Consider the following 27686-nt stretch of genomic DNA (forward strand, 5'->3'; position numbering starts at 1 on the left):
TTGTGAGGGAGGCAGACCGGTGACGAAGTCCAGGGCGACGTGCGACCAGGGCCGACCGGGAACAGGGAGCGGCCAGAGGAGCCCGGCAGGTGGTTGGTGGGAAGCCTTCCCACGAGCACAGCCGGGTACACGCAAGGACGAAGTCGCGGGTGTCCTCTCTCATGGTGACCCACCAGAAGTGCCGCTTCAGCAGAGACAGGGTACGGTTGATCCCAGGATGACAAGCGAACCAGGAAGCGTGGACCCAATGGAGCACCTGGGAGCGGACAAGGTCGGGGACAAAAAGCCGGTTAGGTGGGCCGTTACCTGGATCAGGCTGGACGCGCTGGGCCTCCCGGACGACGGACTGGATCTCCCAGGTGGCGGCGGCCACCAGGCAGGAGGAGGGGAGGATAGTGTCCAGGTGCGCGGAACCCTCTTCGGGGACAAACTGCCTGGAGAGAGTGTCTGGCTTGGTATTCTTGGAGCCAGGCCTGTAGGTCAGGGTGAAATTGAACCTGGCGAAGAACAGTGCCCAGCGTGCCTGGCGGGAGTTCAGGCGCTTGGCCGTCTGGACGTAGGCGAGGTTCTTGTGGTCAGTCCAGACCAGGAGGGGATCTCCGATCCCTCCAGCCAGTGCCTCCATTCCTCCAGAGCCAGTTTGACTGCCAGGAGCTCCAGGTTCCCGATATCGTAATTGACCTCCGCCGGGGTCAGGCAGCGAGAGAAGAAGGCGCAGGGATGCAGTCTCTGGTCGAGAGCGGAGCGTTGGGAAAGGACCGCCCCTACTCCGGTACTTGAGGCGTCCACCTCCACAACGAACTGGCGGGACGTGTCCGGCTGGACGAGGATGGGCGCGGAGGTGAAGCACCGGCGCAGCTCGGCGAAGGCGGAGTCCACTCTGTCTGACCAGACGAAGGGCACGAAAGGCGAGGTGAGTTGGGTGAGGGGTGCAGCGACCCGGCTGTAGTCCCTGATGAAACACCGGTAGAAGTTAGCAAACCCCAGGAAGCGTTGGAGCTGCTTGACGTTGGTGGGACGGGGCCAGTTGGTCACCGCCTTGATCTTCTCGGGATCCGCCCGGATCTTGCCGCCCTCGATGATGTAGCAGAGGAACCCGATGGAGGAGACGTGGAACTCACACTTCTCCGCCTTGACGAACAGCTTGTTCTCCAGTAGGTGTTGGAGGACCCGACGGACATGCTGGATGTGCTCTTCCATAGAGCGGGAGAAAATCAGAATGTTGTCCAGATAAACAAAGACAGAGCGGTTAAGGACATCACAGAGAACGTCGTTGACAAGGGCCTGGAAGACAGCAGGGGCGTTGGTCAACCCAAAAGGCATTACCTTGTACTCGAAGTGTCCGAGCAGGGTTTTAAAGGCCGTCTTCCATTCGTCTCCCTCCCGGACAAGGTGATAGGCATTTCTGAGGTCCAACTTCGAGAAAATGGTGGCACCTTGCAGGGGTTCGAAAGCAGAGTTAATCAATGGCAGGGGGTACTTGTTCTTGACCGTGATGTTGTTGAGACCCCGGTAGTCGATACAGGGGCGAAGGGAGCCATCCTTTTTGGACACAAAAAAGAACACCGCGCCGACAGGAGAGGAGGAGGGGGTAATAATGCCCGAGGCCAGGAACTCGTGGATGTATTTCTCCATAGACTCTCTCTCTGGGCGTGAGAGGTTAAACAGGCGACTAGCGGGGAGCGGGGCTCCCGGGAGCAAATCAATCGCACAGTCGTACTGGCGATGAGGTGGCAGGGAGAGAGCCTATTGTTTACTAAACACAGCCTCTAGATCGTGATAAATTGGAGGAACAGTCGAAAGGTCAATAGGTTCGTTGGGAACGGGAGAACTAGCGGCTCCCAGTGGTGACCGCGCCGACCGTAGACAAGAGGCGTGGCAGTGAGCACTCCAGCTCGTGACTGAGCCCGTTGGCCAATTTATTACAGGGTTGTGTAGCTTTAGTCAAGGCATGCCTAGCACGATGGGGTTATGTGGATTCAGTGACGTGGAAACGGATCTCCTCGCTATGATTCCCGGAGAGTTGAAGGCGGAGAGGCGTGGTGTGGCGGGTTATTTGAGAGAGCAACCTCCCGTTTAGGCCTTGAGCATCGCAGGGAATTGGCAAGGAGTCGGTGGCAATGTGGTAGTGGGACACTACCCCAGCATCAATGAGGTTTTCGTCTGTGCCCGAGTCGACCAGCGCGGACAGAGGGAGTGATTGACCGTTGTGGTAAAGCGTGGCACTGAATTGCATATTTGGACCGGAGCTGGGAACAAATTTAAGGCTTGTGCATGCGCCCAGCGTCACTGTCGAGCCCCTTCATTTGGGCGAACCGAACATGAAGCGATGGAGTGGCCTAGTTGCCCGCAGTACAGACATGCCCCTGACCTGAGTCTGTGACGGCGTTCGCGGAGAGGGAGGCGAGAGCGGTCGAGTTCCATAGGCTCCGAGTCGTCGGCTCTGCGGCTCTGCAGCGGCACACTATTAACGGTGTGCTCCGGATCTGCGGCTCTGCGGCTCTGCAGCGGCACACTGTTGACGCCGCTGGCTTTTTCACGGCGGCGTTCCCGAAGACGCGTGTCCAAATCTCTGCTAAGTTAATCAAATTGTCAAGGGAAGTGGGCTTCTCTTTAGACGCCAATTCATCTTCTAGGACGTCGCTGAGGCCCTGGCGGAAAGGCCCTCGTAATGGCTCGTCGTTCCACTAGGAACCAGCTGCCAGGATACGGAATTCAATAGCATACTCGCTCACGCTGCGATGTCCTTGGCGGATGGTGAATAACGCGGCCGTTTTATCTGAACCACCAGGGCTTCTAAAATTGAATGTGGGGTATCGGGCTCAGCCCCTCCCTTCCAGCTGGCGTTCACGTTAAACGCGCACTGTCAAATCCTGGCTCTAGGCGGAATCACGAATAGTGGTTTAACAGAAGTTACTTATATTAGTATTAAAATGTCCACCGCGAAAGGCATACAAGTAACAACAATACGATGCATCGATCATGAATATGCAAATCGACTAAATGTCATAGAAACCATGACGAATCATGACAGCCCTAATAATGACAATAGATTTTAATAGAATCTAATCTAGTACTAATTTATATATGTTATACCCTGTTTAATCACCTGTACATTGTATTTTGTTGCACTTTACTGTTACATTTGCACTCTGGTTGGATGCCAAACTTCTTTTCATGGACTGTAGCCTACTTGTGCTGCATGATGACAATACATTTTAATCTAATCTAATGTTGACTGATAAACCTCCCAGTGGTCAACTGTTTCAATTGTGATTCTCCTACCCTTCTGCTCACCGTTTTGTTTTTATATAATACAAAATCCCTGTGTCTAGGATCAACAACAACAACAACAACAACAACAACAACAACAACAACAACAACAACAACAACAACAACAACAACAACAAGCCGTCAAGCTAGCAAACTGCACTCTGAGACATTGAGACATTTGAGACATTTCACCCCCAACGTTATTTTGCGAGGTGCATTTTGGGCTTAGATGATTGCCATTGGTTTTTGAGAAATATAAACAACCCAGAATGTTTTCCCCCTGGTATGCAGTGATAATGTGTTCTGTCAGACCTTTCTCCGGCTGGCACAGCGCTAGAACAAAGTGAGGAGATGCAGCTGGCAATGCAGGACTACTGACTACATAATAGATGGTGTCACACAGCTTTAAACGATAAGGAGAATACAGAAAAGAGAGCACAATGTTCCCCCACAACCTGTTACCAGCTGTGACACAGTGATCTAGCGTTGTGTTGGCTAGACTCTCTGGGGAGTGTGTTCATATCCAATGCCACAGCTCTGCAACTTGTGTCTACATCTGTTTTTAATTGTTATTTAAATGATGTTAAACAGAGGTAGACGGACAGACAAAAACAGATCAATGTAGCCGGGCCCTATGGCTAGAGAAGCAGACTTCAATCAACACTTTATTTCAGACAATATATACTATACATTGATTGATTGATTGATTGATTGATTGATTGATTGATTGATTGATTGATTGATTGATTGATTGATTGAAAATTGTTAACAGATTGCAGAATGGGTACAATACAGTACAGCTCAATATACACAATTGGGGATGCAGACCAGAGAAAGACTTCCGTCTTGTTTACATCAGGGTCCCCCATTTTTTTTATTCATCATAATTATATACACAATAAGTACAATAAAAGGTTTAAAGAAAGAAGAAATATATATTAATGTCTTATAAAGAGACAACTCTTAATGTCGATAGCGGCCAGAAAAGCAATAACAAGACTGTGGTACAAAGAAGACCCACCGACAATAGCACAATGGGTAGGAATAGTGGAGGAGATACAGGATATGGAGAGGATAACACACATGCTGAGGTTACAGGAAGAGAAATTTGGAGAAAGATGGGGAAAGTGGGAGGATTACAAGGGGAACGAAAACGACATCACAGAGGAAGAACCAAATGCATCACAAGAGGGCGAAGGGTAAAGGAGGAAAGAGGTTCAAGGAGGGTCTCTGAACCCATGTCACACACTTTTGACTTAGTTAGTATTTTCTGATTTTATTTTTCATTTTTTGGGCATTACAATTGTATTACATTTTTTGTACTTTATTATTTATGTCTGTTTAACAATGTAGTATTAATAATCAAGGAAGATGTGGTTTGTAAATGGGTGAATCAAAAGGCAAAGAGAAATTTAGTATAAAAGAAATAGAAAGGGCGAAGGATAAGAGAAGAAGGAAATTCAAGGAGGGTCACTGGACCCATACCATACATATTTGCCTTAGTCAGTATCTAATCCTTGTGAGTAGGTATTAAATTTGTTTATACCTGTTCAAGGGCGGTATACAATCAGTCTTTGTATTAAGTGCCTGGAAAAAGAACTGTAGTGGAAACATATAACCAACAATGCTATTCATGTAACCATTTATGTTCACTGCATTCTTTCATATTGTGTTATGGGATCCATTTTTGTGTAAGTGTTGTTTGTCTATAAATGTTAATAAAAATTAAAGTTTAAAAAAAAAAAGAGACAACTCTTAAAGAGTTTTAACCTCGTCCGGGGGCCCGCATTGCGTTTCTCGTGTGCCGGCTCCGTGCTGCGTTTCTCCCGAACATTAATCAATACATTGTTGGAAAGTTGTATTTGCCGCCTTTCCATCATCACTCAACCTACTGCGTGCTTCACCTCACTCAACCTACTGCGTGCTTCACCTCACTCAACCTGCTGCGTGCTTCACCTCACTCAACCTGCTGCGTGCTTCACCTGACTCAACCTGCTGCGTGCTTCACCTCACTCAACCTGCTGCGTGCTTCACCTCACTCAACCTGCTGCGTGCTTCACCTGACTCAACCTACTGCGTGCTTCACCTCACTCAACTTACTGCGTGCTTCACCTCACTCAACCTGCTGCGTGCTTCACCTCACTCAACCTACTGCGTGCTTCACCTCACTCAACTTACTGCGTGCTTCACCTCACTCAACCTACTGCGTGCTTCACCTCACTCAACCTACTGCATGCTTCACCTCACTCAACCTACTGCGTGCTTCACCTCACTCAACCTGCTGCGTGCTTCACCTCACTCAACCTACTGTGTGCTTCACCTCACTCAACCTACTGCGTGCTTCACCTCACTCAACCTACTGCGTGCTTCACCTCACTCAACCTGCTGCGTGCTTCACCTCACTCAACCTGCTGCGTGCTTCACCTCACTCAACCTACTGCGTGCTTCACCTCACTCAACCTACTGCATGCTTCACCTCACTCAACCTACTGCGTGCTTCACCTCACTCAACCTACTGCGTGCTTCGGGTCTCAAGTTAAGAGATGAAAAAACTCTTGATTCCTCTCTCTCTCTCTTTCTTATCAACTTTACATTTCAAATTTCTAAGGAGGTGAAATGATCTGCGCAGAATAGTGCCATTCATGCAGCATTTAATAGGCTATCTACTCATTATTCTCCTTCCATATTGTCATTGTGGATATTAGCCCGACACCTTGCCAGCATTCAGCATGAATTCAGCTTTTCCGTGTGGTAACATTGACTGTGGATTTCATAATCCATATGTCTATAATTAGAAAAACCATAATGCAAAACACTGGGGTGCTCTAAGGAACTGTTTTGAGCCCAGATGAAACCCTGCGGTTGTTGAAACTGTATTTAGACAGCCATTCTCAACCCCCACTCAAGCAAATGTGGTCAACCACTAGAAACAAAGGAACTCGAAAGTCACACCCCACAGATGGAACGGTCACTCACCCTACTAAAGAGATCAGATTTCAGAGACCAGATAACCAGCTCTGATAAAATGTTAAATCTGTATGTAAATATAAGTCACACCCAGCGCCTAACAGATTACAGGCAGAGAAACACAGACCTAACTTGCTTTTGCTAAGAGTTCATGGAAACTAATTTATAAACAAGATCATATTAATTAAACCACATTAGATAAAAGGTATTTGAATATCATTCAGAATGTCAAACTAATTATGAAGATAATAGTGTCATTTCACTCTTGTTGTAAACCATATATAGAAAATAAGTCTCAATTACAAAGGTTTAGTCTGGAAAAATACACTTATCAAGTTATTCTTTATCACTGTATGATATCAAAATGTAAGCCAAGAGTAAAACTGTGATAATATTAGAAGTGTGTAAATTCATATACACGGGAGATACATCTTGTAAATGTTTATTGGGACATGCCTCTGTGAAGAAAAGGCCACAGCCCGACGGGGGCCATGGGCCCCCCCTCTGATGCTGGAGGAACACGAGGAGTAAAACAGGGGGGCGGACCGCCACCCAGAAGACAAACTTAATTGGACCAAACGTATTATTAGAATGTGCTAGGATTGGTGGAAATTATAGTATTTAAGAGAGAGAGCGGTGTTTGAGAGACAGGCCAAAAACCCGACAGGGGGGTACTGCGTCCTCTCTCAACCGATCCATCCAGACTGCTGTTTACATGTGAGTAAAAATCATGGACCCATGGTTGGTTTAGTATAACATGTATACAGATACCTATCTGTTTGACCAGATTTACTCATGTGTAATGCGCAGTAGATCTCTATTTTATTGATGTTAACACGACTGTTTTAGGTACAGACAGGGTTTGATGTGCAAACCTTATTAATCCTTTGTACAACATGTGTTAATGTACTCTGAATAATCCCTGTATGAAAAAGCAACCTTCTAATTCACTCTGAGCCCCGAGGCACAATAAATAATGAGTTTTTGAACCATAGTTTCCTTTTTTGCCTGGCCTGCACAGTCTATTTCTCTATCAGTAGAGAAAGACCATTTGAATCATTTATGACCTTCTTCCTTTTCCAGATAGCAATCTCATTGTACTGCAAATCACCTTAGATATTGATTAGAATATACTACATCCGTTTTCCAAATGACAACTCATAAAATCACACTCCTCACATAGCGTATTCATTTCATACTCCAAATTGCCACTCGACATTAACTCAAGCATCCTTTACAACCTCCTCGCAGCTTTTTTCAGTAGTGCCGGTGTTATATTCAAGCCTAAAATATGGCTTGTGTAGGCCTTGAATGTAAAGTGGTGGACACAGGACACTGGACAAGAGTTTATCAAAAATAACAATATTTATTTGAACAGCTATCTAAATGGCCAAAAAGAGTGGGAGCTGGGTGTTCCAGACTCCAAAGTTCAATAACAAAAACGAATGCACATAGGCAAAAGAGAACAAGCAGCAACAATAGACAGGGAAGCAGTGAGAGCAGGTGAGACTCTGGAGAGCTGAGATCTCTTGTGAAGTGGGAGACACTGCAGCCTGCACTCTGCTCTGATTTGTAGGGCGTGGTGCCTCATCACCACACCTGGGATAATTACAAGAACGGCCATTTTAATTACATGGAAAACAAAAACAGGAAGAAACAGTGTGTCAATCACAGACCACCAATTAGTGACAGCACACTTAAACACAATGTGAATATGCACCACAGACAGTAAGTATCCCCCCACCATGTGAAAGTAATACGTAACAGCCGGCATGAATGAATGTTTCTCCACAGGAAAGAAATCACTCTGGCAATGTGTGAACAGTCTGTGCACAGAAACAGCTATAATTAGGTTAACTAGAACGGGTGCTCGTTGGAGTGTATATGTCCCCCTTGCTATAGTGGGCCATGAACAGTTCCCCCCAAAGAATGAAGACGCATGGCATCATGTTCACATGGGATTTATTTTGTCTTGTGGCCTCTTGATTTGAAGCTAAACCCAGTTGTTTTATAAGATGTAAAATAGTTTTTTTTACCTACATTTTCTCCTCCTTTTTCTGTCATTTTTCTCCCATCCCAATTTTCCTCTTGTGCCAATTCTCCCTCCCCTGTCCTGATCGTTGCTTGCATGTGCCCCCCACTGGCCGGTTGTAGGGAGGGTAGAAGCCCATCACATGTCCCCTCCGATACATGTGGAGGCAGCCTGTCACAGCAGCCTGTCACATCTTTTCACCTGCCAGCGCAAACTCTCATACCCCCGCCATCTCCTGTCTTTGCTGTGGAGGCGCGCTGACCGACCTCTAGGAGTCACTGTTTACAACGACCAGACTACCACCCATCGACTCCCCTCCCGCTAACTCTGCCAATTGAGTCAGTATGACGGCCGGCCCAAGCCGGAGGGAACACTGACAGCTGGATTCAATACCGGTGTCACTTGCGTTGGTGACGAGCGCAATGTCCGCTGCGCAACCCAGCCGCCTGTAGATGTAAAATAGTTAAAGTGTTGCAAATGTTATAATTGTGTGGTTTATTGTCCCATTCTATTTTATAGCGTTTGAAGCCAGTTAGTTATTTTTGTGTTTTAACCATCTGTGTTATTTGAAATAACCACCTCAGCCTTGGCTTTCAATGTAACAAGATTAGCTGACTTCTGGTTGAGAGTTAGAGTGTCAGTTTGGAACACTTCTGGTTGAGAGTCAGAGTGTTGGTTTGGAACATTTCTGGTTGAGAGTCAGAGTGTTGGTTTGGAACACTTCTGGTTGAGAGTCAGAATGTTGGTTTGGAACACTTCCGGTTGAGAGTCAGTATCAGTTTGGAACACTTCTGGTTGAGAGTCAGTATCAGTTTGGAACACTTCTGGTTGAGAGTCAGTATCAGTTTGGAACACTTCTGGTTGAGAGTCAGTATCAGTTTGGAACACTTCTGGTTGAGATCTCAGTATCCGTTTGGAACACTTCTGGTTGAGAGTCAGTATCAGTTTGGAACACTTCTGGTTGAGAGTCAGTATCAGTTTGGAACACTTCTGGTTGAGAGTCAGTATCAGTTTGGAACACGTCTGGTTGAGAGTCAGTATCAGTTTGGAACACTTCTGGTTGAGAGTCAGTATCAGTTTGGAACACTTCCGGTTGAGAGTCAGAGTGTTGGTTTGGAACACTTCTGGTTAAGAGTCAGTATCAGTTTGGAACACTTCCGGTTGAGAGTCAGAGTGTTGGTTTGGAACACTTCCGGTTGAGAGTCAGAGTGTTGGTTTGGAACACTTCCGGTTGAGAGTCAAAGTGTTGGTTTGGAACACTTCCGGTTGAGAGTCAGAGTGTTGGTTTGGAACACTTCCGGTTGAGAGTCAGAGTGTTGGTTTGGAACACTTCCGGTTGAGAGTCAGAGTGTTGGTTTGGAACACTTCCGGTTGAGAGTCAGAGTGTTGGTTTGGAACACTTCCGGTTGAGAGTCAGAGTGTTGGTTTGGAACACTTCTGGTTGATAGTCAGAGTGTTGGTTTGGAACACTTCCAGTTGAGAGTCAGAGTGTTGGTTTGGAACACTTCTGGTTGAGAGTCAGAGTGTTGGTTTGGTTACTGGCAGAAATTGCACTCTGCCTCGTATAAATTCGTTTGGAACAATAAACGCCCGCGCTTGAAGAGATCAACTGCCCAAAGGAGTAAACTCGATGGGGGCTTAGCATTTCCAGACTTTAAATATTATTTTCAGGCTTTCTCTCTGAGACCTTTGATCACTTGGTTTGATGCTCAAGCAGCTGTATCTTGGCGACCATTGGAGGAGAAGTTGGTGTCCCCATATAGACTTCAGGATATTGTGTATACCAACATATCAATTAAACAATGTAAATTTGTGAGGTTTTGTCCATTGCTCACCTACTCGCTCTGTTCCTTTAAGCCTACTCGCTCTGTTCCTTTAAGCCTACTCGCTCTGTTCCTTTAGTTTCTGTTTTTCAATTCCCTGTCTCCTCACTTCACTAGCCCCCACCCTCGCGTTCGTTTGCTCTCAGCAGCCACACCCTTGGACTACCTGTCATTATGTGTTTGATTGGTCTGGTGCCGAACACTCACTTCTAGTTTCAAGTATCAATTACCTTCACGCACCTGATGTGCATTCTAATTAGTTCCCCTGTGGGCTTTAAGTACCTCGCTCTTCCCCTCTGTCCCTTGTCGGGTCGTGCCGTATCATTCCGTATCATATTCTCTATCACCAAGACTCCTTCGGGAGGTCCTCTGTCTGTCTATGCTGTTTTCATCTCCGGCGTGAGATGCGCTCCAGCCTTCGCCTCCTGTCGCCGTTGCCTGAGGGAGACACTGGACTGCGCTCTCTAAACTTCCACGGGAGGTATCCCAGTGTTCCACTTCAGACCTCCGCGCAGCAGACGTCCTGACGCGCATCCAGACCTCCGCGCAGCAGACGCCCAGACGCGCATCCAGACCTCCGCGCAGCAGACGCGCTCTTCACTCCAGACGCGCATCGCTTCCTAATACTCTACGGGAGGATGCGTCTCTCCGAGCCGGCGCGCTCTTCCGCGCAGACGCGCTCTTCACCCCAGACGCGCATTCAGACGCACTCCAGATGCGTCCTCCGTACCGGCGCGTACTCCAAGCAGACGCGCACCCCTCAGACCTCCGCGCCAGATGCGCCCTCCGTACCGGCGCGCACTCCAAGCAGTCGCGCACCACTCAGACCTCCGCGCCAGATGCGCCCTTCGTACCGGCGCGTACTCCAAGCAGTCGCGCACCACTCAGACCTCCGCTTGGACAACCCGTTTCCCCGTGGCGACGTGCTCGCCCCGTTTTGATCCAACTCTCTTTACGCACAGCGCCTGGGTGAGTTTTTATGACTGTCTTTGATCCTATTCGTTTTTCGTGTGTTTAATGACACTGAAGATATCCTGCTTTTTGTCAGACTGTCACTCACCCAGCGTCAGCTTTTTGGATAGTTCATTGGGATAATCTTTGGCCTTAACATCGCTCACTGTGTGAATACACACCGAAGATATTATTCACTTGGATTTGTATTTTGGGACTTCGCTCACAGTGTTTATATACACCGAAGATTCTGTCACTTGGATTACTCTGTTTTTGGGACAAGTCACCTCTCCTGTCACCTGCTCTGTTCCCACTGTACTCTGAGCTAACCCGCTCCCTCTCTCCCTCTCGGTCCCGTTTACCCACCTCGGAGATCTGCCGAGAGAAGTCTGCAGAGCGGCTCTGACGTCCAGACTAACCATCCCGGGACAAGCTGCAGAGCAGCAACATTCATTAATGCTTGTGTTCCAAGGCCTTACCCTGTTTTCTCTGTCCCAGTATGCAGCTCCAGCCCTCGCCCTGTTCCAAGGCCTTACCCTGTTTTTCTCTAGTCCTCCTAGTCCTCCCTGTCTAGTCCTTCCAGTCCTCCCTGTCCCCGGCCCGCCTCCGCGGGCCTCTGTCCCTGTCTCCCCTCTCTAGTCCTCCTAGTCCTCCCTGTTTTCCTGCCCCTTCCCTTGCCCCGGCCCTGTTCCGTTAGCCTTCCCTTAGCCTTCCCTCAGCCTTCCCCTTAGCCAGCTCGCCTCTTAAAGGCACTGTGCCTTTTCCCTTTCTTGTTATCCAGTATTTTGTGTTCTCCCTTAAAGGGACAGTGCCGTTTTCCTTGTGTTTCAATAAATGCCCAGTTCTTGGCTTACTCTCATACCTGTCTTGTGTTGTGCGATTGGGGTCGGTTACAAACCATAACAGTACGACCCGACCAATCGACGACCCCAGCCAGCACAGACGGTGTATGTTGAGTTTGCCTTTTTTTTTTCTTGTTCTGTTAGCTCCCCTGTTAGCCCTGTTAGCTTCCCTGTTAGCCCTGTTAGCTCCCCTGTTAGCCCTGTTAGCTTCCCTGTTAGCCCTGTGGGCTTCCCTGCAGCTTGTTAGGCCTCTACTACCAGCATGGCCCCTGTCTGCTAGCTTTGCCCCGGCTGCTAGCACAGCCTCTATGTTAATGCAGCCCTTACTGCTGGCATAGGCCCTGTAGCTAGCCATGCCCAGGCAGCTAACCCAGTCCCTCAGCAGGGCCCCTGTCTGCTAGCTTAGCCCCGGCTGCTAGCACAGCCTCTATGTTTATGCAGCCCTTGCTGCTGGCATAGGCCCTGTAGCTAGCCATGCCCAGGCAGCTAACCCAGTCCCTCTGCATGGCCCCGGTCTGCTAGCTTAGCCCCGGCTGTTAGCACAGCCTCTATGTTAATGCAGCCCTTGCTGCTGGCATAGGCCCTGTAGCTAGCCATGCCCAGGCAGCTAACCCGGTCCCTCTGCATGGCCTCCACTTTTTGTGTAGCCTTCCCACTGCTAGGACTGCTCCTTCAGCTAGCAAGGTCAGTTTCTCCCACTGCTAGGACTGCCCTTTCAGCTAGCAAGGTCAGTTTTTTCCCACTGCTAGGACTGCCCTTTCAGCTAGCATGGTCAGTTTTTTCCCACTGTTAGGACTGCCCTTTCAGCTAGCAAGGTCAGTTTTTCTCCCACTGCTAGGACTGCCCTTTCAGCTAGCAAGGTCAGTTTTTTCCCACTGCTAGGACTGCCCTTTCAGCTAGCAAGGTCAGTTTTCCCACTGCTAGGACTGCCCTTTCAGCTAGCAGGGTCAGTTTTCTCACTGCTAGGACTGCCCTTTTCAGCTAGCAAGGTCAGTTTTCTCACACTGCTAGGACTGCCCCTTCAGCTAGCAAGGTCAGTTTTTTCCCACTGCTAGGACTGCCCTTTCAGCTAGCAAGGTCAGTTTTCCCACTGCTAGGACTGCCCTTTCAGCTAGCAAGGTCAGTTTTTCCCACTGCTAGGACTGCCCTTTCAGCTAGCAGGGTCAGTTTTCCCACTGCTAGGACTGCCCTTTCAGCTAGCAAAGTCAGTTTTCCCACTGCTAGGACTGCCCTTTCAGCTAGCAAGGTCAGTTTTCTCACACTGCTAGGACTGCCCTTTCAGCTAGCAGGGTCAGTTTTCCCACTGCTAGGACTGCCCTTTCAGCTAGCAAGGTCAGTTTTCCCACTGCTAGGACTGCCCTTTCAGCTAGCAAGGTCAGTTTTCTCCCTCTGCTAGAACTGCCGCTTCAGCTAGCAATGTCAGTTTTTCTCCCACTGCTAGGACTGCCCCTTCAGCTAGCAAGGTCAGTTTGCTCCCACTGCTAGGACTGCCACTTCAGCTAGCAGGGTCAGTTTGCCCCACTGCTAGGACTGCCCCTTCAGCTAACAATGTCAGTTTTTCTCCCAATGCTAGGACTGCCCCTTCAGCTAGCAAGGTCAGTTTTCTCTCACTGCTAGGACTGCCCCTTCAGCTAGCAAGGTCAGTTCCCCACAGCTAGGACTGTCCTTCCAGCTAGCTTGTTCTCTCATGCTGGTCCAGCCCTGTCTGCCAGCCTAGCTCTGGCAGCTAGCGCAGCCTCTTTGTTAATGTAGCAGTACAGCTAGCATAGGCCCTGTAGCTATCTGTGCCCTGGCAGCTACCCTTTCCCTCTGCTAGCCCCTTCCCGGTGCTCCTCTAGTTACCCCTCAGCTCCTCTAGTTACCCCTCAGCTCCTCTTGTTTACCCCTCGGCTTCCCTGGTTACCCCTCGGCTACCCTGCCCCAGTTGCTAGCCCCACTTTTTTTGTGGCTTCCCCTGCTGGCTTGGCCCAGTACTTTTTGTTTTGTTGCCTTGTTTTGTCCCCTGCCACTCTGTCTGTATTTTTGGGTCGCCGGGTGGCTCCCGTGGAGGGGGGGGTACTGTGAGGTTTTGTCCATTGCTCACCTACTCGCTCTGTTCCTTTAAGCCTACTCGCTCTGTTCCTTTAAGCCTACTCGCTCTGTTCCTTTAGTTTCTGTTTTTCAATTCCCTGTCTCCTCACTTCACTAGCCCCCACCCTCGCGTTCGTTTGCTCTCAGCAGCCACACCCTTGGACTACCTGTCATTATGTGTTTGATTGGTCTGGTGCCGAACACTCACTTCTAGTTTCAAGTATCAATTACCTTCACGCACCTGATGTGCATTCTAATTAGTTCCCCTGTGGGCTTTAAGTACCTCGCTCTTCCCCTCTGTCCCTTGTCGGGTCGTGCCGTATCATTCCGTATCATATTCTCTATCACCAAGACTCCTTCGGGAGGTCCTCTGTCTGTCTATGCTGTTTTCATCTCCGGCGTGAGATGCGCTCCAGCCTTCGCCTCCTGTCGCCGTTGCCTGAGGGAGACACTGGACTGCGCTCTCTAAACTTCCACGGGAGGTATCCCAGTGTTCCACTTCAGACCTCCGCGCAGCAGACGTCCTGACGCGCATCCAGACCTCCGCGCAGCAGACGCCCAGACGCGCATCCAGACCTCCGCGCAGCAGACGCGCTCTTCACTCCAGACGCGCATCGCTTCCTAATACTCTACGGGAGGATGCGTCTCTCCGAGCCGGCGCGCTCTTCCGCGCAGACGCGCTCTTCACCCCAGACGCGCATTCAGACGCACTCCAGATGCGTCCTCCGTACCGGCGCGTACTCCAAGCAGACGCGCACCCCTCAGACCTCCGCGCCAGATGCGCCCTCCGTACCGGCGCGCACTCCAAGCAGTCGCGCACCACTCAGACCTCCACGCCAGATGCGCCCTTCGTACCGGCGCGTACTCCAAGCAGTCGCGCACCACTCAGACCTCCGCTTGGACAACCCGTTTCCCCGTGGCGACGCGCTCGCCCCGTTTTGATCCAACTCTCTTTACGCACAGCGCCTGGGTGAGTTTTTATGACTGTCTTTGATCCTATTCGTTTTTCGTGTGTTTAATGACACTGAAGATATCCTGCTTTTTGTCAGACTGTCACTCACCCAGCGTCAGCTTTTTGGATAGTTCATTGGGATAATCTTTGGCCTTAACATCGCTCACTGTGTGAATACACACCGAAGATATTATTCACTTGGATTTGTATTTTGGGACTTCGCTCACAGTGTTTATATACACCGAAGATTCTGTCACTTGGATTACTCTGTTTTTGGGACAAGTCACCTCTCCTGTCACCTGCTCTGTTCCCACTGTACTCTGAGCTAACCCGCTCCCTCTCTCCCTCTCGGTCCCGTTTACCCACCTCGGAGATCTGCCAAGAGAAGTCTGCAGAGCGGCTCTGACGTCCAGACTAACCATCCCGGGACAAGCTGCAGAGCAGCAACATTCATTAATGCTTGTGTTCCAAGGCCTTACCCTGTTTTCTCTGTCCCAGTATGCAGCTCCAGCCCTCGCCCTGTTCCAAGTCCTTACCCTGTTTTTCTCTAGTCCTCCTAGTCCTCCCTGTCTAGTCCTTCCAGTCCTCCCTGTCCCTGGCCCGCCTCCGCGGGCCTCTGTCCCTGTCTCCCCTCTCTAGTCCTCCTAGTCCTCCCTGTTTTCCTGCCCCTTCCCTTGCCCTGGCCCTGTTCCGTTAGCCTTCCCTTAGCCTTCCCTTAGCCTTCCCCTTAGCCAGCTCGCCTCTTAAAGGCACTGTGCCTTTTCCCTTTCTTGTTATCCAGTATTTTGTGTTCTCCCTTAAAGGGACAGTGCCGTTTTCCTTGTGTTTCAATAAATGCCCAGTTCTTGGCTTACTCTCATACCTGTCTTGTGTTGTGCGATTGGGGTCGGTTACAAACCATAACAAAATTAAGATTTGGCCCTTTAATCACACATGTGATCCAAACTTGGCGTGACACTCAGAAAGTGGGTACAAACCGCCATCAATGGCACACGCATTCCCCTTTATTTAATAACAATCTTCTCCTTATTGGACAACAACCTATTAGGTACCCTAGATGGGAAAAGAAAGGCATCCACACATTGGGGGATATTGTAGTATAATCCTATAGAATCCTAACAATAGTGTACAGTACAAGGAGGTCGCTTAACTGGAAGGAGGAGAAAGGGACATACGTGATAGAATTTTTGGTCTCCTCATCTGACTCCCAATTTAGCCAGCAAGGAATAAATGTGCAGTCCAGACAACAGAGTTCGAATTCAACTCATGGATTTATTTGTCTCTGCGACCAAGAGTGAATAAAAAGGTTGCTTTTCACATACTAGGATTATCAGAATACATTAATCATGTCTGTTTTGTACACAGAATCAACAAGGTTTGCATCTCAAAACCCCAACATGTAGGTACATACAACAGTCATTTGTTAACATAATTTGAACATAGAGAAAATACTGTAAGCCCTTGTTCATATAAGTAAGCCTGGTTTCTAAGATAAGTATCTTTACATTCTATTCTAACCAACATAATGGGTCCCTCCAGCCTACTTACATGAACATCAGCCAACAGCATTCTCTGGGTGGGGAGCGGTGGAGCCACAGACCTGGGGGGTCTGGGCTCCTGAACTAACACTATGTTCGCTCTTATATACTATAACTTCCCTCCAATCATAACATTCTAGAAGTACATTTTGGTCCAATCATGTGGTCTTCTGTGGGCGGTCTTCTGTGGGGGCTGGCTGCCCCTACCTCTGGGCTGTGGTGACGTGATGGGACAGAGAGGGAGGGGGCCTGTCTGTGACCCCCGTCGGTGTGGTCTTTTGCTGAGTACAGAGGGGTTCTGCTGGTGGCCCCCGTCGGTGTGGTTGCTGTGTGAGTCTTCTTTCAGTAAACAGAGGGGGGTTCTTGATGGCCCCCCCTCGGTGTGGCTGCCCAAATCTCCTCTAAATGAATATATAACTTTAACATTCCTTCTATATGGTTTCAGATGTCTAATATCATCCAAGTACAGTCAGTGCTTTCTCAGACTGATACCAGACATCCTATGAAACCACACAACCTTTATTCACCAGACTGACCCTCTGTCTATCTGTGATAGATATACCAGGATTCCATAACAAGAGTGTAATAACACTTGTTCTTCTGCTATTTAAAGTGAGCCACTGTTTACTGTGGGGTGTGACTTCCCCTGTGGCCTTTTATGACCGGCAACTGTCGTTCTCTACTCCAGTCTTACCCCTGATCGGGGGTTTGTTTGGAATGCACTTTTGGCTAAGCCCTGTTTTTACATTATGGATTCATTTCTTTTATTTACACATATGTGTCACCTCACAGCGCTTTGTGCCAGATCTCTACATTTCAATTTTTCAGATTATTCCAGATTGCTAAAGTACAGAATCTAAGCTTTCAAATGATGTGTCATATGTTGAAATCTGAGAATGTTTTGAACACGATGTGCTCAATTATAACTTCTAAAACTGGCTGTGTTCTAGAATACTTAAGAGGTGAAAATGCGTCTCAAAGGAAGGCCACTTTTCACACTTCAGACAGTTTCAACTGGGCGTCAACAAAACCCCCTCCAGCAACGCCCCTCACCTGAATAACATTATTGTTATTGTCTCTCCAGGACCCCCTATCTGGACTGTATAGGACTGTGAAGCTATGTACCCCCCGCCCCCCCATGCTGCTTTGACACCAGAATTATTGTTAAATCTATGTCACAACGAGAAAAAGCAACAAAGTCCTCACTCAGTGGCATGGGCCATTCTCTGATGCATAAATAATAAAATAATGTATGATTGAAGTGATGTCAGTGTCACAGTTACACATACACACAGTCCTCATATCCCTCCTAGTTACACACACACAGTGCTCATATCCCTCCTAGTTACACACACACACACACAGTTCTCATATCCCTCCTAGCCACCACAACCTAATGTTATGTAGCTCTGCAAGCTGCTTACACACACACTTACCTGATATGCTAAGAGTTAAAAAAGAAGAAGAGAGTATTTGATGAAGAAACTGTACATTGTATGAGGTGGGGTGGGGGGTAGTTACACATACACACATCAAGCTGCAAGCAGAATTATTGTTAAATCTATGTCACAACGAGAAAAAGCAACAAAGTCCTCACTCAGTGGCATGGGCCATTCTCTGATGCATAAATAATAAAATAATGTATGATTGAAGTGATGGATGTCAGTGTCACAGTTACACATACACACAGGCCTCATATCCCTTCTAGTTTCACATACACACGGTCCTCATGTCCCTCCTAGTTACACATGCGTGCAGTCCTCATGTCCCTCCTAGTTGCACATACGCACGGTCCTCATGTCATGAGGTGATGAGCATCTTAAACTATCTGGACTCAGTGGTTAAGAGGTGATGCAGCATCTTAAACTAGCTGGACTCAGTGGTTAAGAGGTGATGCAGCATCTTAAACTAGCTGGACTCAGTGGCTAAGCGGTGATGCAGCATCTTAAACTACACACACACACACAGTGCTCATATCCCTCCTAGTTACACACACACACAGTGCTCATATCCCTCCTAGTTACACACACACACACACAGTTCTCATATCCCTCCTAGCCACCACAACCTAATGTTATGTAGCTCTCCACCTTGCTATCTGATGCTCATCACCTCTCTTAGACACTGATGTAGCAGTACTGTCTACCTGTATGTCATGTATGTCAATGTTATGATGAATTGAAAATGGGGGACCCTGATGTAAACAAGACGAAAGTCTTTCTCTGGTCTGCATCCCCTTAACACTTTGGTTGCCTTGGGTTAAATTAATGATTGCCAGCGCTATTTGTCTATGGAGAAAGTCCCCTTCTTTGCAGGGCTATAACTTTTTAAATTCTATTGCTACATTGCCATTATTAGGGCCCATTCAAAGTCCTATATGTATTGTTCATTGTGTAGCAACGTTAAACTTTTTCATTCACATATTCATAGTAAAGTATGGTCTAATGTAAGTATGTTTTCATCTCTTTCTGCAGCTTTCTCCAGAACGTGATATATAGCCCCAAATGCATTATATTGATGATGAAATACAGTTTGATGGCAATCAGCGCGATATAAAAAATTCCAACTAGACGTACTTCTAGAAGTTACTACACGTCATCTGATGTTGACCGGATGGGCGAGGGGGCGTTTATAATTCCGTGGGCAGCGTTATACCAATCATCTAATGTGGGTCAAATGTTTATAATAGCAGTTAGTATCTAAGACGGTAACGTTACACGCTGAAACTCACCCCAGTCTCCGCGCGCCGTTGGGCGATCATCGTCGAGTAGAAATTTTATCATTATGGGATATATTTTTACCCGGTCCATCTCCAGCTTGTATAATGGTATATACGTCCAAATCATGTTGTTTATCGAGTTATTGCCAATCGATCACCGTGTAGCGTGACGAGCCAGAGTCCCATGAACCATAGCGAGCGCCCGGAAGTACTACGGTCGTCATGACAACCTCTATTCAACATCCTGTATGGCGATTGCGCCGATCGGCCACCAGATGGCGCTCCTGAACCGCCAGAGAGCTCAGTGGGTCCTGCTGGTGGATCTCAGGCCAGCGGAGGGGGAATATGAATCCGATCGCAGATTTTTGAAATATTGATATAAGGACGCTGTACAGCGTCCCCCGGCAACTTTAGCATGGCCAGCAAAGACGTGAAAAGACGTGTCCCGGCACTCAAAGTGTTAACAATTGTGTGTATTGAGCTGTATTGTACTGTACCCATTCTGCAATCTGTTAATAACATTTTCAATCAACCCCCTCAAGACCCAACACACACACAGAGATACAGATACAGTGCTGAGATTATAAACTTGTTGTTATTACACACACACACACACATGGACCCTGCATCCATACACTTTCGTCTTGTTTACAGCTCTCCACCTTGCTATCTGAAACAATAGCTATCAATATAACGTTAGCAACTTTAACTTACATGGCTGTGTGGCTAGCTAGCTAGCTAACGCTAACGTTAATGTAGCATGGGCTCGTCGTAATAACACAATAAACGTGACATGGTTGGACTTGTGGTCGGCAGAAAAACTTGGTGTAGTTTTATCAAAGATGCGGAATTGTAAAGAGTTGGCTGCTACTGTAAACAAACATTCTTAAACTTACCCATGCAGACGCATCTCGACCGATCTCATAGTTAATTCCGTTGAATAGCGCGGTGTTTTCACCGGTGAGCCGAGACTGAATCAACTGGTTTAACAAAGTTCATGTACTCGTTCATTAGATCCGATGCATTCATCTCTTTCTGATCCAGAGTGCAGCTGCTGCAACGTAATGATAATCCCATTGAAAGTGTAAACAGACAGCCAGTGCGTTGCTCTAAAACTCCCCCAATGTAAATCTCTGTGGGTTTGATTCACATGCAAATACAGTAATTACGCCCCCGTTTCATTGAAATAAAGTCTGTGAACAACCAATTTTTAAACAAAGGAATGATACTATTTTAGATATTCTAACTGTTCGTTTTTATAGTAAACAAGTACTTATACATTCAATTTATAATAATATGAAGAAAAGAAAAAAACACACCAAAAAAAAACAAAAAACTCTAGAACGTCTAGACGAGAAGGGGGCGGGCCGAGTTGTGGTCACAAGCACTGTGACTTGACACATATTAGTTATGGAATTCAGGGTCAATATTACCACATTCCCCACTTTGGCAATCACATTGTCATATACTGTATATTGACTTGATTTTCTATACATACTAACCATATAATATAATAACAAAAATAATTTTTTCAAAATTTTCTCAATTTTTCTTTTTTTTCACATTTTTCTTTCATTATTCTTTGGTACATATAATCAATGAGTTTCTTCTTCTTGAGGCTCATTAGCCAGAGGCCCACCTTTTAAACAACAACTTTTAGGCTTGTTGAAAACAATAAAACAATTTAATCTAAACATTACACATTAAAGTATAATAAAACAAAATTTTTAAAAACACAATTTTCTTAAGTTACAGAACGTTTGGTTCCACATTCTTTTATATGATCTGGGAGAGAAAACGTAATTAGTATCACAATATTTTCACTTTACATTCATTCTCTGAAATAATCTCTTCTTTCTGCTAATTCTTTTCCTAAAACAGCACAATCACATCTGCATAATCCTTCAATTGGTCTTCTCATCTATCCACCCCCCTTATGACCATATCATGGTCATATAATCTCACCTCCTCGTCGTCATCTGACCTCTGTTCTTGGGGCTATGATGACGGAGGGGCTAGCGTCCACAAGTGACCTCTTTCCACAATCTAACAATTTCCCACAGGAAATAACTGAACAGGTTCACTCCACTGTGTCGTAATCTAATGAAATGTATCCATACTCAACACTTATGACTCCTCTACACGTGTCGCTCCGCTTCCCCCCCTCGACTGAATCTGTGAGGGAAAAAACACAAAGCAAATCCATTTACACACTACGTCAAACACTTTAAAGAGAAGCCAATGTTAATCATATGCAAACGTGATAGGGCCACTTAGCTCTTGTTGACATTCTGTCCTGACGCCATCACTCCTGCCACCAGCTCTCTCCTCTCACACCCAGACCATAAAAAGCAGATTAGAAAAAACAAAAGACAAATAATTAACAAAATATCCCAATAAACCACATCCTTCAACCACACGTTTTTTGCACCTCCACATGTGAAATTACCATTCATACCTAAAACAGTAAATCAATAAAAATAACAAGCACCAAACATAAAAATTAAAGGTTATCTTTGAAAGGAAAGGAAAACCCAAAATTAACCAAACACATTCTCCTACCACCTACGCGGCAGACCACTTGTGAATGTTCCATGCATACCAAGAAAATATTAAAGAAATAAAAACAACACGCTTCAAACTTCACATGCACAACACCTTTTAACTCATCACCATCCGTCCAGAAAATTACAGATTAAACAAATAGAAAAGAAATCAAAAATCCAGACTTAAACGCTCATCCACACACATTCAAAAGAAATAAACTTGAATGAAAGCAGTGTACCAAAACCACCACCGCTCTTAAAATCCTACTCTTTCTAAAAAAAAGAAAAAAAAATACACTCTTTCATTCAATATCTCACAGCCTCAAGCACCCACTGAAATCAAGAGACACTCAAGACATGCACTCACACGCCACTCAACTCATCCTCACACTACCAGGTAACCACCCAAAGACAAAGCCATTCACACTTGCCTCACTCACGCATACCACTTGGCACACAATCATCCACAGATTTACTTTAGTGTAACATTCACAAAGAAAAAAACATTCACGCCTGCTTCACTCCTGCATCAAAAACTGTCATTCAACATACAACACAACATAACTCATTAATCATCATTCAGGACCACAGACAAGTTGTTAGATTTCCTTCTCTCCTACTCTCAGTTCTCCTTGTACTCATCCTCTGGCTAAACACAATCTACACTCAACCTCTACACTCCTACCTACTGCCAGAAAGAGTCTAGGAACTCTCCCTCAACGACAGAACCTCAAAGCATTCCTAGTACCTTGAGAGTCTACCGCTATTCCCTTTACTCAAAAAGCTAGCCATTCAAAAGTCATAATCCCATTGAATGATTACCTTATTGATTTTCTCACTCACTCACCCAGCTGTGTTCTGTATTAGCGCTCCTCCTGTCACACCTCTCTGTCACTTCCTCACGCAGCCTTTGATCCTGCATAGACCCCTAAAACCACGTCCTGTGCCCCAGTTGTAAAAATAGCTGTAATCTGTTATCTCACTTTGACTGTTCTCTCCTATCTTCACCTGTGACCTGTAACAGTGATCATACACAACAGGCGCTACCATCCCCCGTGGCTTCCCGTGACCTGTCTCAAAAGGACTTCTACCCCCCTGGGCAATATAACCTTCTCAACTTTTGTCTCTTTTGCTACTGGCACCTGGTGCGATTTCCCATATGCAGGCCCTCCTGCAACTCCATCAAAAGGTTAATCATTACACACATCTCACCCTGGGGGCAAGCCACCCCCCAGGGGAAGGTTAATTAACACACAATATACAAATACAAACGTTTTAACACACTGTCAAATACTTCCTCACCCGTTATTCATCCTCAGAGCGAACGAAAATGAATGCAGCGATCCGCGTTGTAACGCGCATGCGCAGTAGCGCAAACGCACAGCCACCAATGTATACCGCGACAACATACAAGGATTATCACAAAACACTCGAGTTTCGTCCTAATGTAATGCAACGACAACCACCACGTCCTTTAACACTTCCTAAACATCATTTTCAAAACTCGAATCATAACATATGTGAATGAATGAATGAAAACTTTATTTAACAGATTGCAGAATGGGTACAATACAGTACGGCTCAATACATACAATTGTTAAGGGGATGCAGACCTGAGAAAGACGTTTGTCTTGTTTCCATCAGGGTCCCCCATTTTCAATTCATATAGACATATATGACATACATGACATACAGATAGTCAGTACTGCTACATCTATACATTTATGACATACCAGATTTGCAAATACAGTACTGTTTGTGATACAGAAGGAGTCAAGAAAAGGGAGTATATACATTTGACGTAGAAACTGTACATTGGAGGAGGTTGGGTGGGGGGGGTTGGGTACATTGGGATATTGACAACCATACTGGGTAATTTACATTGGAGGTGGTTGGGGGGGGGGGGGGGGGGGGGGGGCACACTGTATAAACAAGTAACACTGTACATTGAGGGGGGGGGGGGAGGAGACACTGTACAAACAAACACAATTGTACATTGAACTATTGACAAAACCATACTAGGTAAATGACTGTACATTGGAGGGGGTTGGGTTAGGATATTTACAGGGGCCAGTGTTGAATTGCAGTCTCCCGTAGGTGTCCCTTGAGAGAGGTTTTGAAAGTGGGTAGTGATCCACATTCCTTTACAGCTTTGGGTAGGGCGTTCCACATTGATGTGGCATAATTGCGAAACGTGTTTAGTCCCTTATTTGAGCCGAATCTGGGTTTAACATGATTTGTGGAGCTCCCTCTGGTGTTGTGATCGTGGTATTCACTGACCTTTGGGAAGTATTTTGACATGTACATGGGTACCTTGGTCGTGTAGTGTATCTTGTAGACCAGGCCCATTGCAAGTTGTTGTACTCTGTCGTCTACTCTAAGCCATCCTAGGTTGTCAAAGTGGGCAGGGGTGAGGTGGGTTCTAGGAGTAAGGTCAAGCAGTAGTCTGACCAGTTTGTTTTGAGATGTTTGTAATTTTGTTTTTAGCGCCTTTGAGGTGCTTTGGTACCATGAGGTGCAAGCATAGTCGTAGTACCCCTGAATGAGTGCTCCTGCCAGAGTCTTCAGGGTGTTCTTGTTTACCAGAGAGGAGATCCGGTACAAGAATCGAGTTCGTTGGTTGACTTTTTTTATTACATTGGATGCCATTTTGTCACAGGAGAGATTAGCCTCTAGGATGGAACCCAGGTAGGTAATTTCATCTTTCCTTGTGACAATATTGTCACCCACTGTAACTGAGAAGCCGTCGGTCTTGCTGAGTTTGTTATTTGAACCGAAGAGAATGGACTCTGTTTTGCCCATGTGTAATGATAGTTTGTTATCAGCGAGCCATATGCAGATTCTGCCTAGTTCCGAGCTGAGGGTTTTTTCAACCTGTAACTTGTTCTTGTCAGAGACCAGCAGGGCTGAGTCGTCCGCAAACAGGAACAAGTTGCAGTCACAAGCTGACGACATGTCATTTGCATAAATTAGGAACAGTAGCGGTCCTAGTATGCTTCCTTGTGGAACACCACAGCTCACTGTGAGGGGGGGGGATAGGGTACCGTTTACCTCCACCATCTGTTCCCTCCCCTCAAGGTAGGATTGCATCCAGCTCACTGATAGACTATCAAAACCAATTGCTTTTAGCTTGTCAATCAGAATGGAGTGATTGACCGTGTCAAAGGCCTTTTGTAGGTCCAGCATGACCATGCCGCAGTATTTGCCTGCGTCCACCTCTTGTTTGATGTGGTCATTCAAATAGAGAAGGCATGTGTCAGTGGAGTGGGATGTTCTGAAGCCAGATTGGAATTCGTAGATTAGATTTTTTTCCGCTAGGTACTTTTCGACCTGTTCGTAGACTATTTTTTCCATGACTTTCGAGATGGAGGTGAGAATAGAAACAGGGCGGTAGTTGCCTGGGTCTAATTTGCTGCCCTTTTTGTGCAGAGGGGTCACCCTCGCAATTTTGAAGTCCTTGGGGACGTGTCCCTGTTTTATGGAGAGGTTTATTATGTGTGTGATGATTGGTGTGATGGCGGCTGCTGTCGCCCGCAAACTCACAAAACAGTCGCACGCAAGCTAACAACCTAGCCCGCCTGATGCTATGTTCAATGCGCTCCCGGGCACCGCGCGTTATGCGACGTTCGAGATCCGTACATTCCATTCAGTCCGCCCGTTACCAATCTAACTCTAAACAACTCACACATGCTTAAATAACAACCTACTTTAAAAGAAAAGAATTTAAAACATTCTCATTTACCAACGCCGTCTACACAGATCAACACGAGTCATCATAAACCATTTCTCCTACCCTTTCTCCGCCTGGCTCCATATGGGACATTCACACACACCACTCAACACTATGACGTCATTAAACTGCGACTTCTTTCCTCCACCATACTATCGTACACAATTGCTACCGCATTAAATATAACCATTAAAACGGCCACAATCTCCTCAACTTACGCCTCGATTCGCTTCTTAACAGCAATTGCCGCCACAGTGTTTCGTCAAAACTCTTACCTCGCCGCCATAACGTCTATAGATTACCGCGGCTCTCCCACAGAGCTAAGCTAGTCCTAATCCTAACAATAGTGTACAGTACAAGGAGGTCGCTTAACTGGAAGGAGGAGAAAGGGACATAAGTGATAGAATTTTTGGTCTCCTCATCTGACTCCCAATTTAGCCAGCAAGGAATCCGTTCAGCCACAGGGCACACTGCATTATCGCGATAGCGCCCCTAATAGGATCTGGCCGGTATTGCACCTTCTCGAATTCATAGAGTAGGGTAAATCTGCAGTGCCGCTCTGCGACCTTGAATAGGTTATTAATATGGAATAAAAGCAATAACAACTTGCCACGGATTTATCCAAGCTTCTGTCCACAACGGGTGGAATCGAAACACGGAGATCTCCGTTGTTTGTCCCCATTGTGTTAATGAGTGATGGCCCCCAGCTGTAGTCATCATCGGGCGCTCAGCAGACTCTACAGGAAGGGGCGGGCACTCAGCAGACTCTACAGGAAGGGGCGGGCACTCAGCAGACTCTACAGGAAGGGGCGGGCACTCAGCAGACTCTACAGGAAGGGGCGGGCGGTACCTGAGAAGGGGAAACAGAAAAAGTAGGTTACTAACAAAAAACACAGCACCATTCTCGAAGACACTCTGATGTCACGAGACCGCCGCAATCTTGGTATGAGGGTAACAAACGGATTTCTACCATCAAATGCATGCGTTGAGCTCCGTTTTTATTACATGTTTTATCACATTCTTGTTCATTTCATAATTTTGAGGCCAACATGGCATTTCACTATTTCGAAAGCCTTTCTGGTGATTCTAAGGCGAGATATGAGTCAAAGAAGCTCCCCCTGATTGACTGGTGTTGTGGTCGTGGTAGCTACATGCTACGCTAACGTTAATTACATCATATTGCACCGTTAGGAGCTTATCTTATCTAGATAACTAGATAATTAGATAACATAAGCTCCTATCGGTTCGATATGATATAATTAACGTTAGCTCAGCATGTAGCTATTTGTCTAGGTTAACGTAGCTAACGTTAGCTGCCAGCCACTTTTTCCTCCGTGATGGTATAAAACTTGCGATTTGGATTTCTGTTTTTGTCATTAGTACAACGCGTAACACAGCAGCTCTTTGGCATTGTGAAGGACTGAAGAAAATTCCGCTTGATTGTCTTTAATTTGCCGCTTTAACAATCCGTTTCTCCACTAAATGAAGCGTACACAATGTACCAGGCGGGACAGTTTCCCCCCACGCTGCAGTTGCGTAGCAACAACAGACAGGAAGTTGACTTCGAGAATACTATCTATAAATACAAAAACACTCATCTATACCAACCTGGGCCCCGTTCCCCGTACCTGGCTAACTGAGTTAGCCGGATAATTTTCAGCATAGCTTGACTTAAGCCAGACCTTTCCGTTCCCCGAAGTCGGATTTTCTAAATCACCATGGTAACAGATCAGAAAGTTTGAACCTGGTCGAGGGCAGGGTTTAGTTCAGTTAGCTGGATAACCTGCATGGCCACGCCCTCGCAAAGAAATGCCAGCTCGCTTCCTGAAATATTTCTCACAGTCTAGATCCCATTATACCACTCTGAATTATGTTTTTGTGCTTCGTTTTCCTAGAGGGGGCTTTTGAAATGTATAATAATAGAACTAAATGCTGATAATAAAACATATTCAGCCTATAGATTTACTTTGTCCTAAATAAAATAATGATTAGTTTCATATATTCTCCGCTGTAGATTTGCTTAACGGAGCGCCCGGATTGTGTTTCATTCAAGCATAAAATTGAAGTGTCTATGCGTGGATTGTGGTGGTCTTTGTGGATTATGAATTACGAGGTATCTGAGGATTGTTGAATTGTATCATCACTCACACGTTATTGTGATATTGTAACTGGGATTAAAATGTCTGATGAGATGCGCTGTTTGATGGATTTGAGCAATTGAATGAGCCGTTGACGTCACATTA

The 27686-nt window shown here is 46.5% G+C and overlaps 1 protein-coding gene across 1 annotated transcript in view; it reads left to right on the forward strand.

The window, feature by feature from the left end:
* Positions 1 to 217: 217 nt before the first annotated feature.
* LOC311223558 (carbonic anhydrase 12-like) overlaps positions 218 to 27686 on the forward strand; it is a gene marked incomplete at its 5' end in the record, with an annotated part of 44296 nt that continues 16827 nt past the window's right edge. The window contains one exon of the mRNA XM_084308338.1: positions 218 to 271. Coding sequence (XP_084164464.1) covers positions 218 to 271 — 54 coding nt within the window. The remainder of the gene's footprint in view (positions 272 to 27686) is intronic.

The sequence above is a fragment of the Notolepis coatsorum genome (assembly GCF_963971535.1).
Source record: "Notolepis coatsorum genome assembly, chromosome: 2".
Classification (NCBI taxonomy): Eukaryota; Metazoa; Chordata; class Actinopteri; order Aulopiformes; family Paralepididae; genus Notolepis; species Notolepis coatsorum.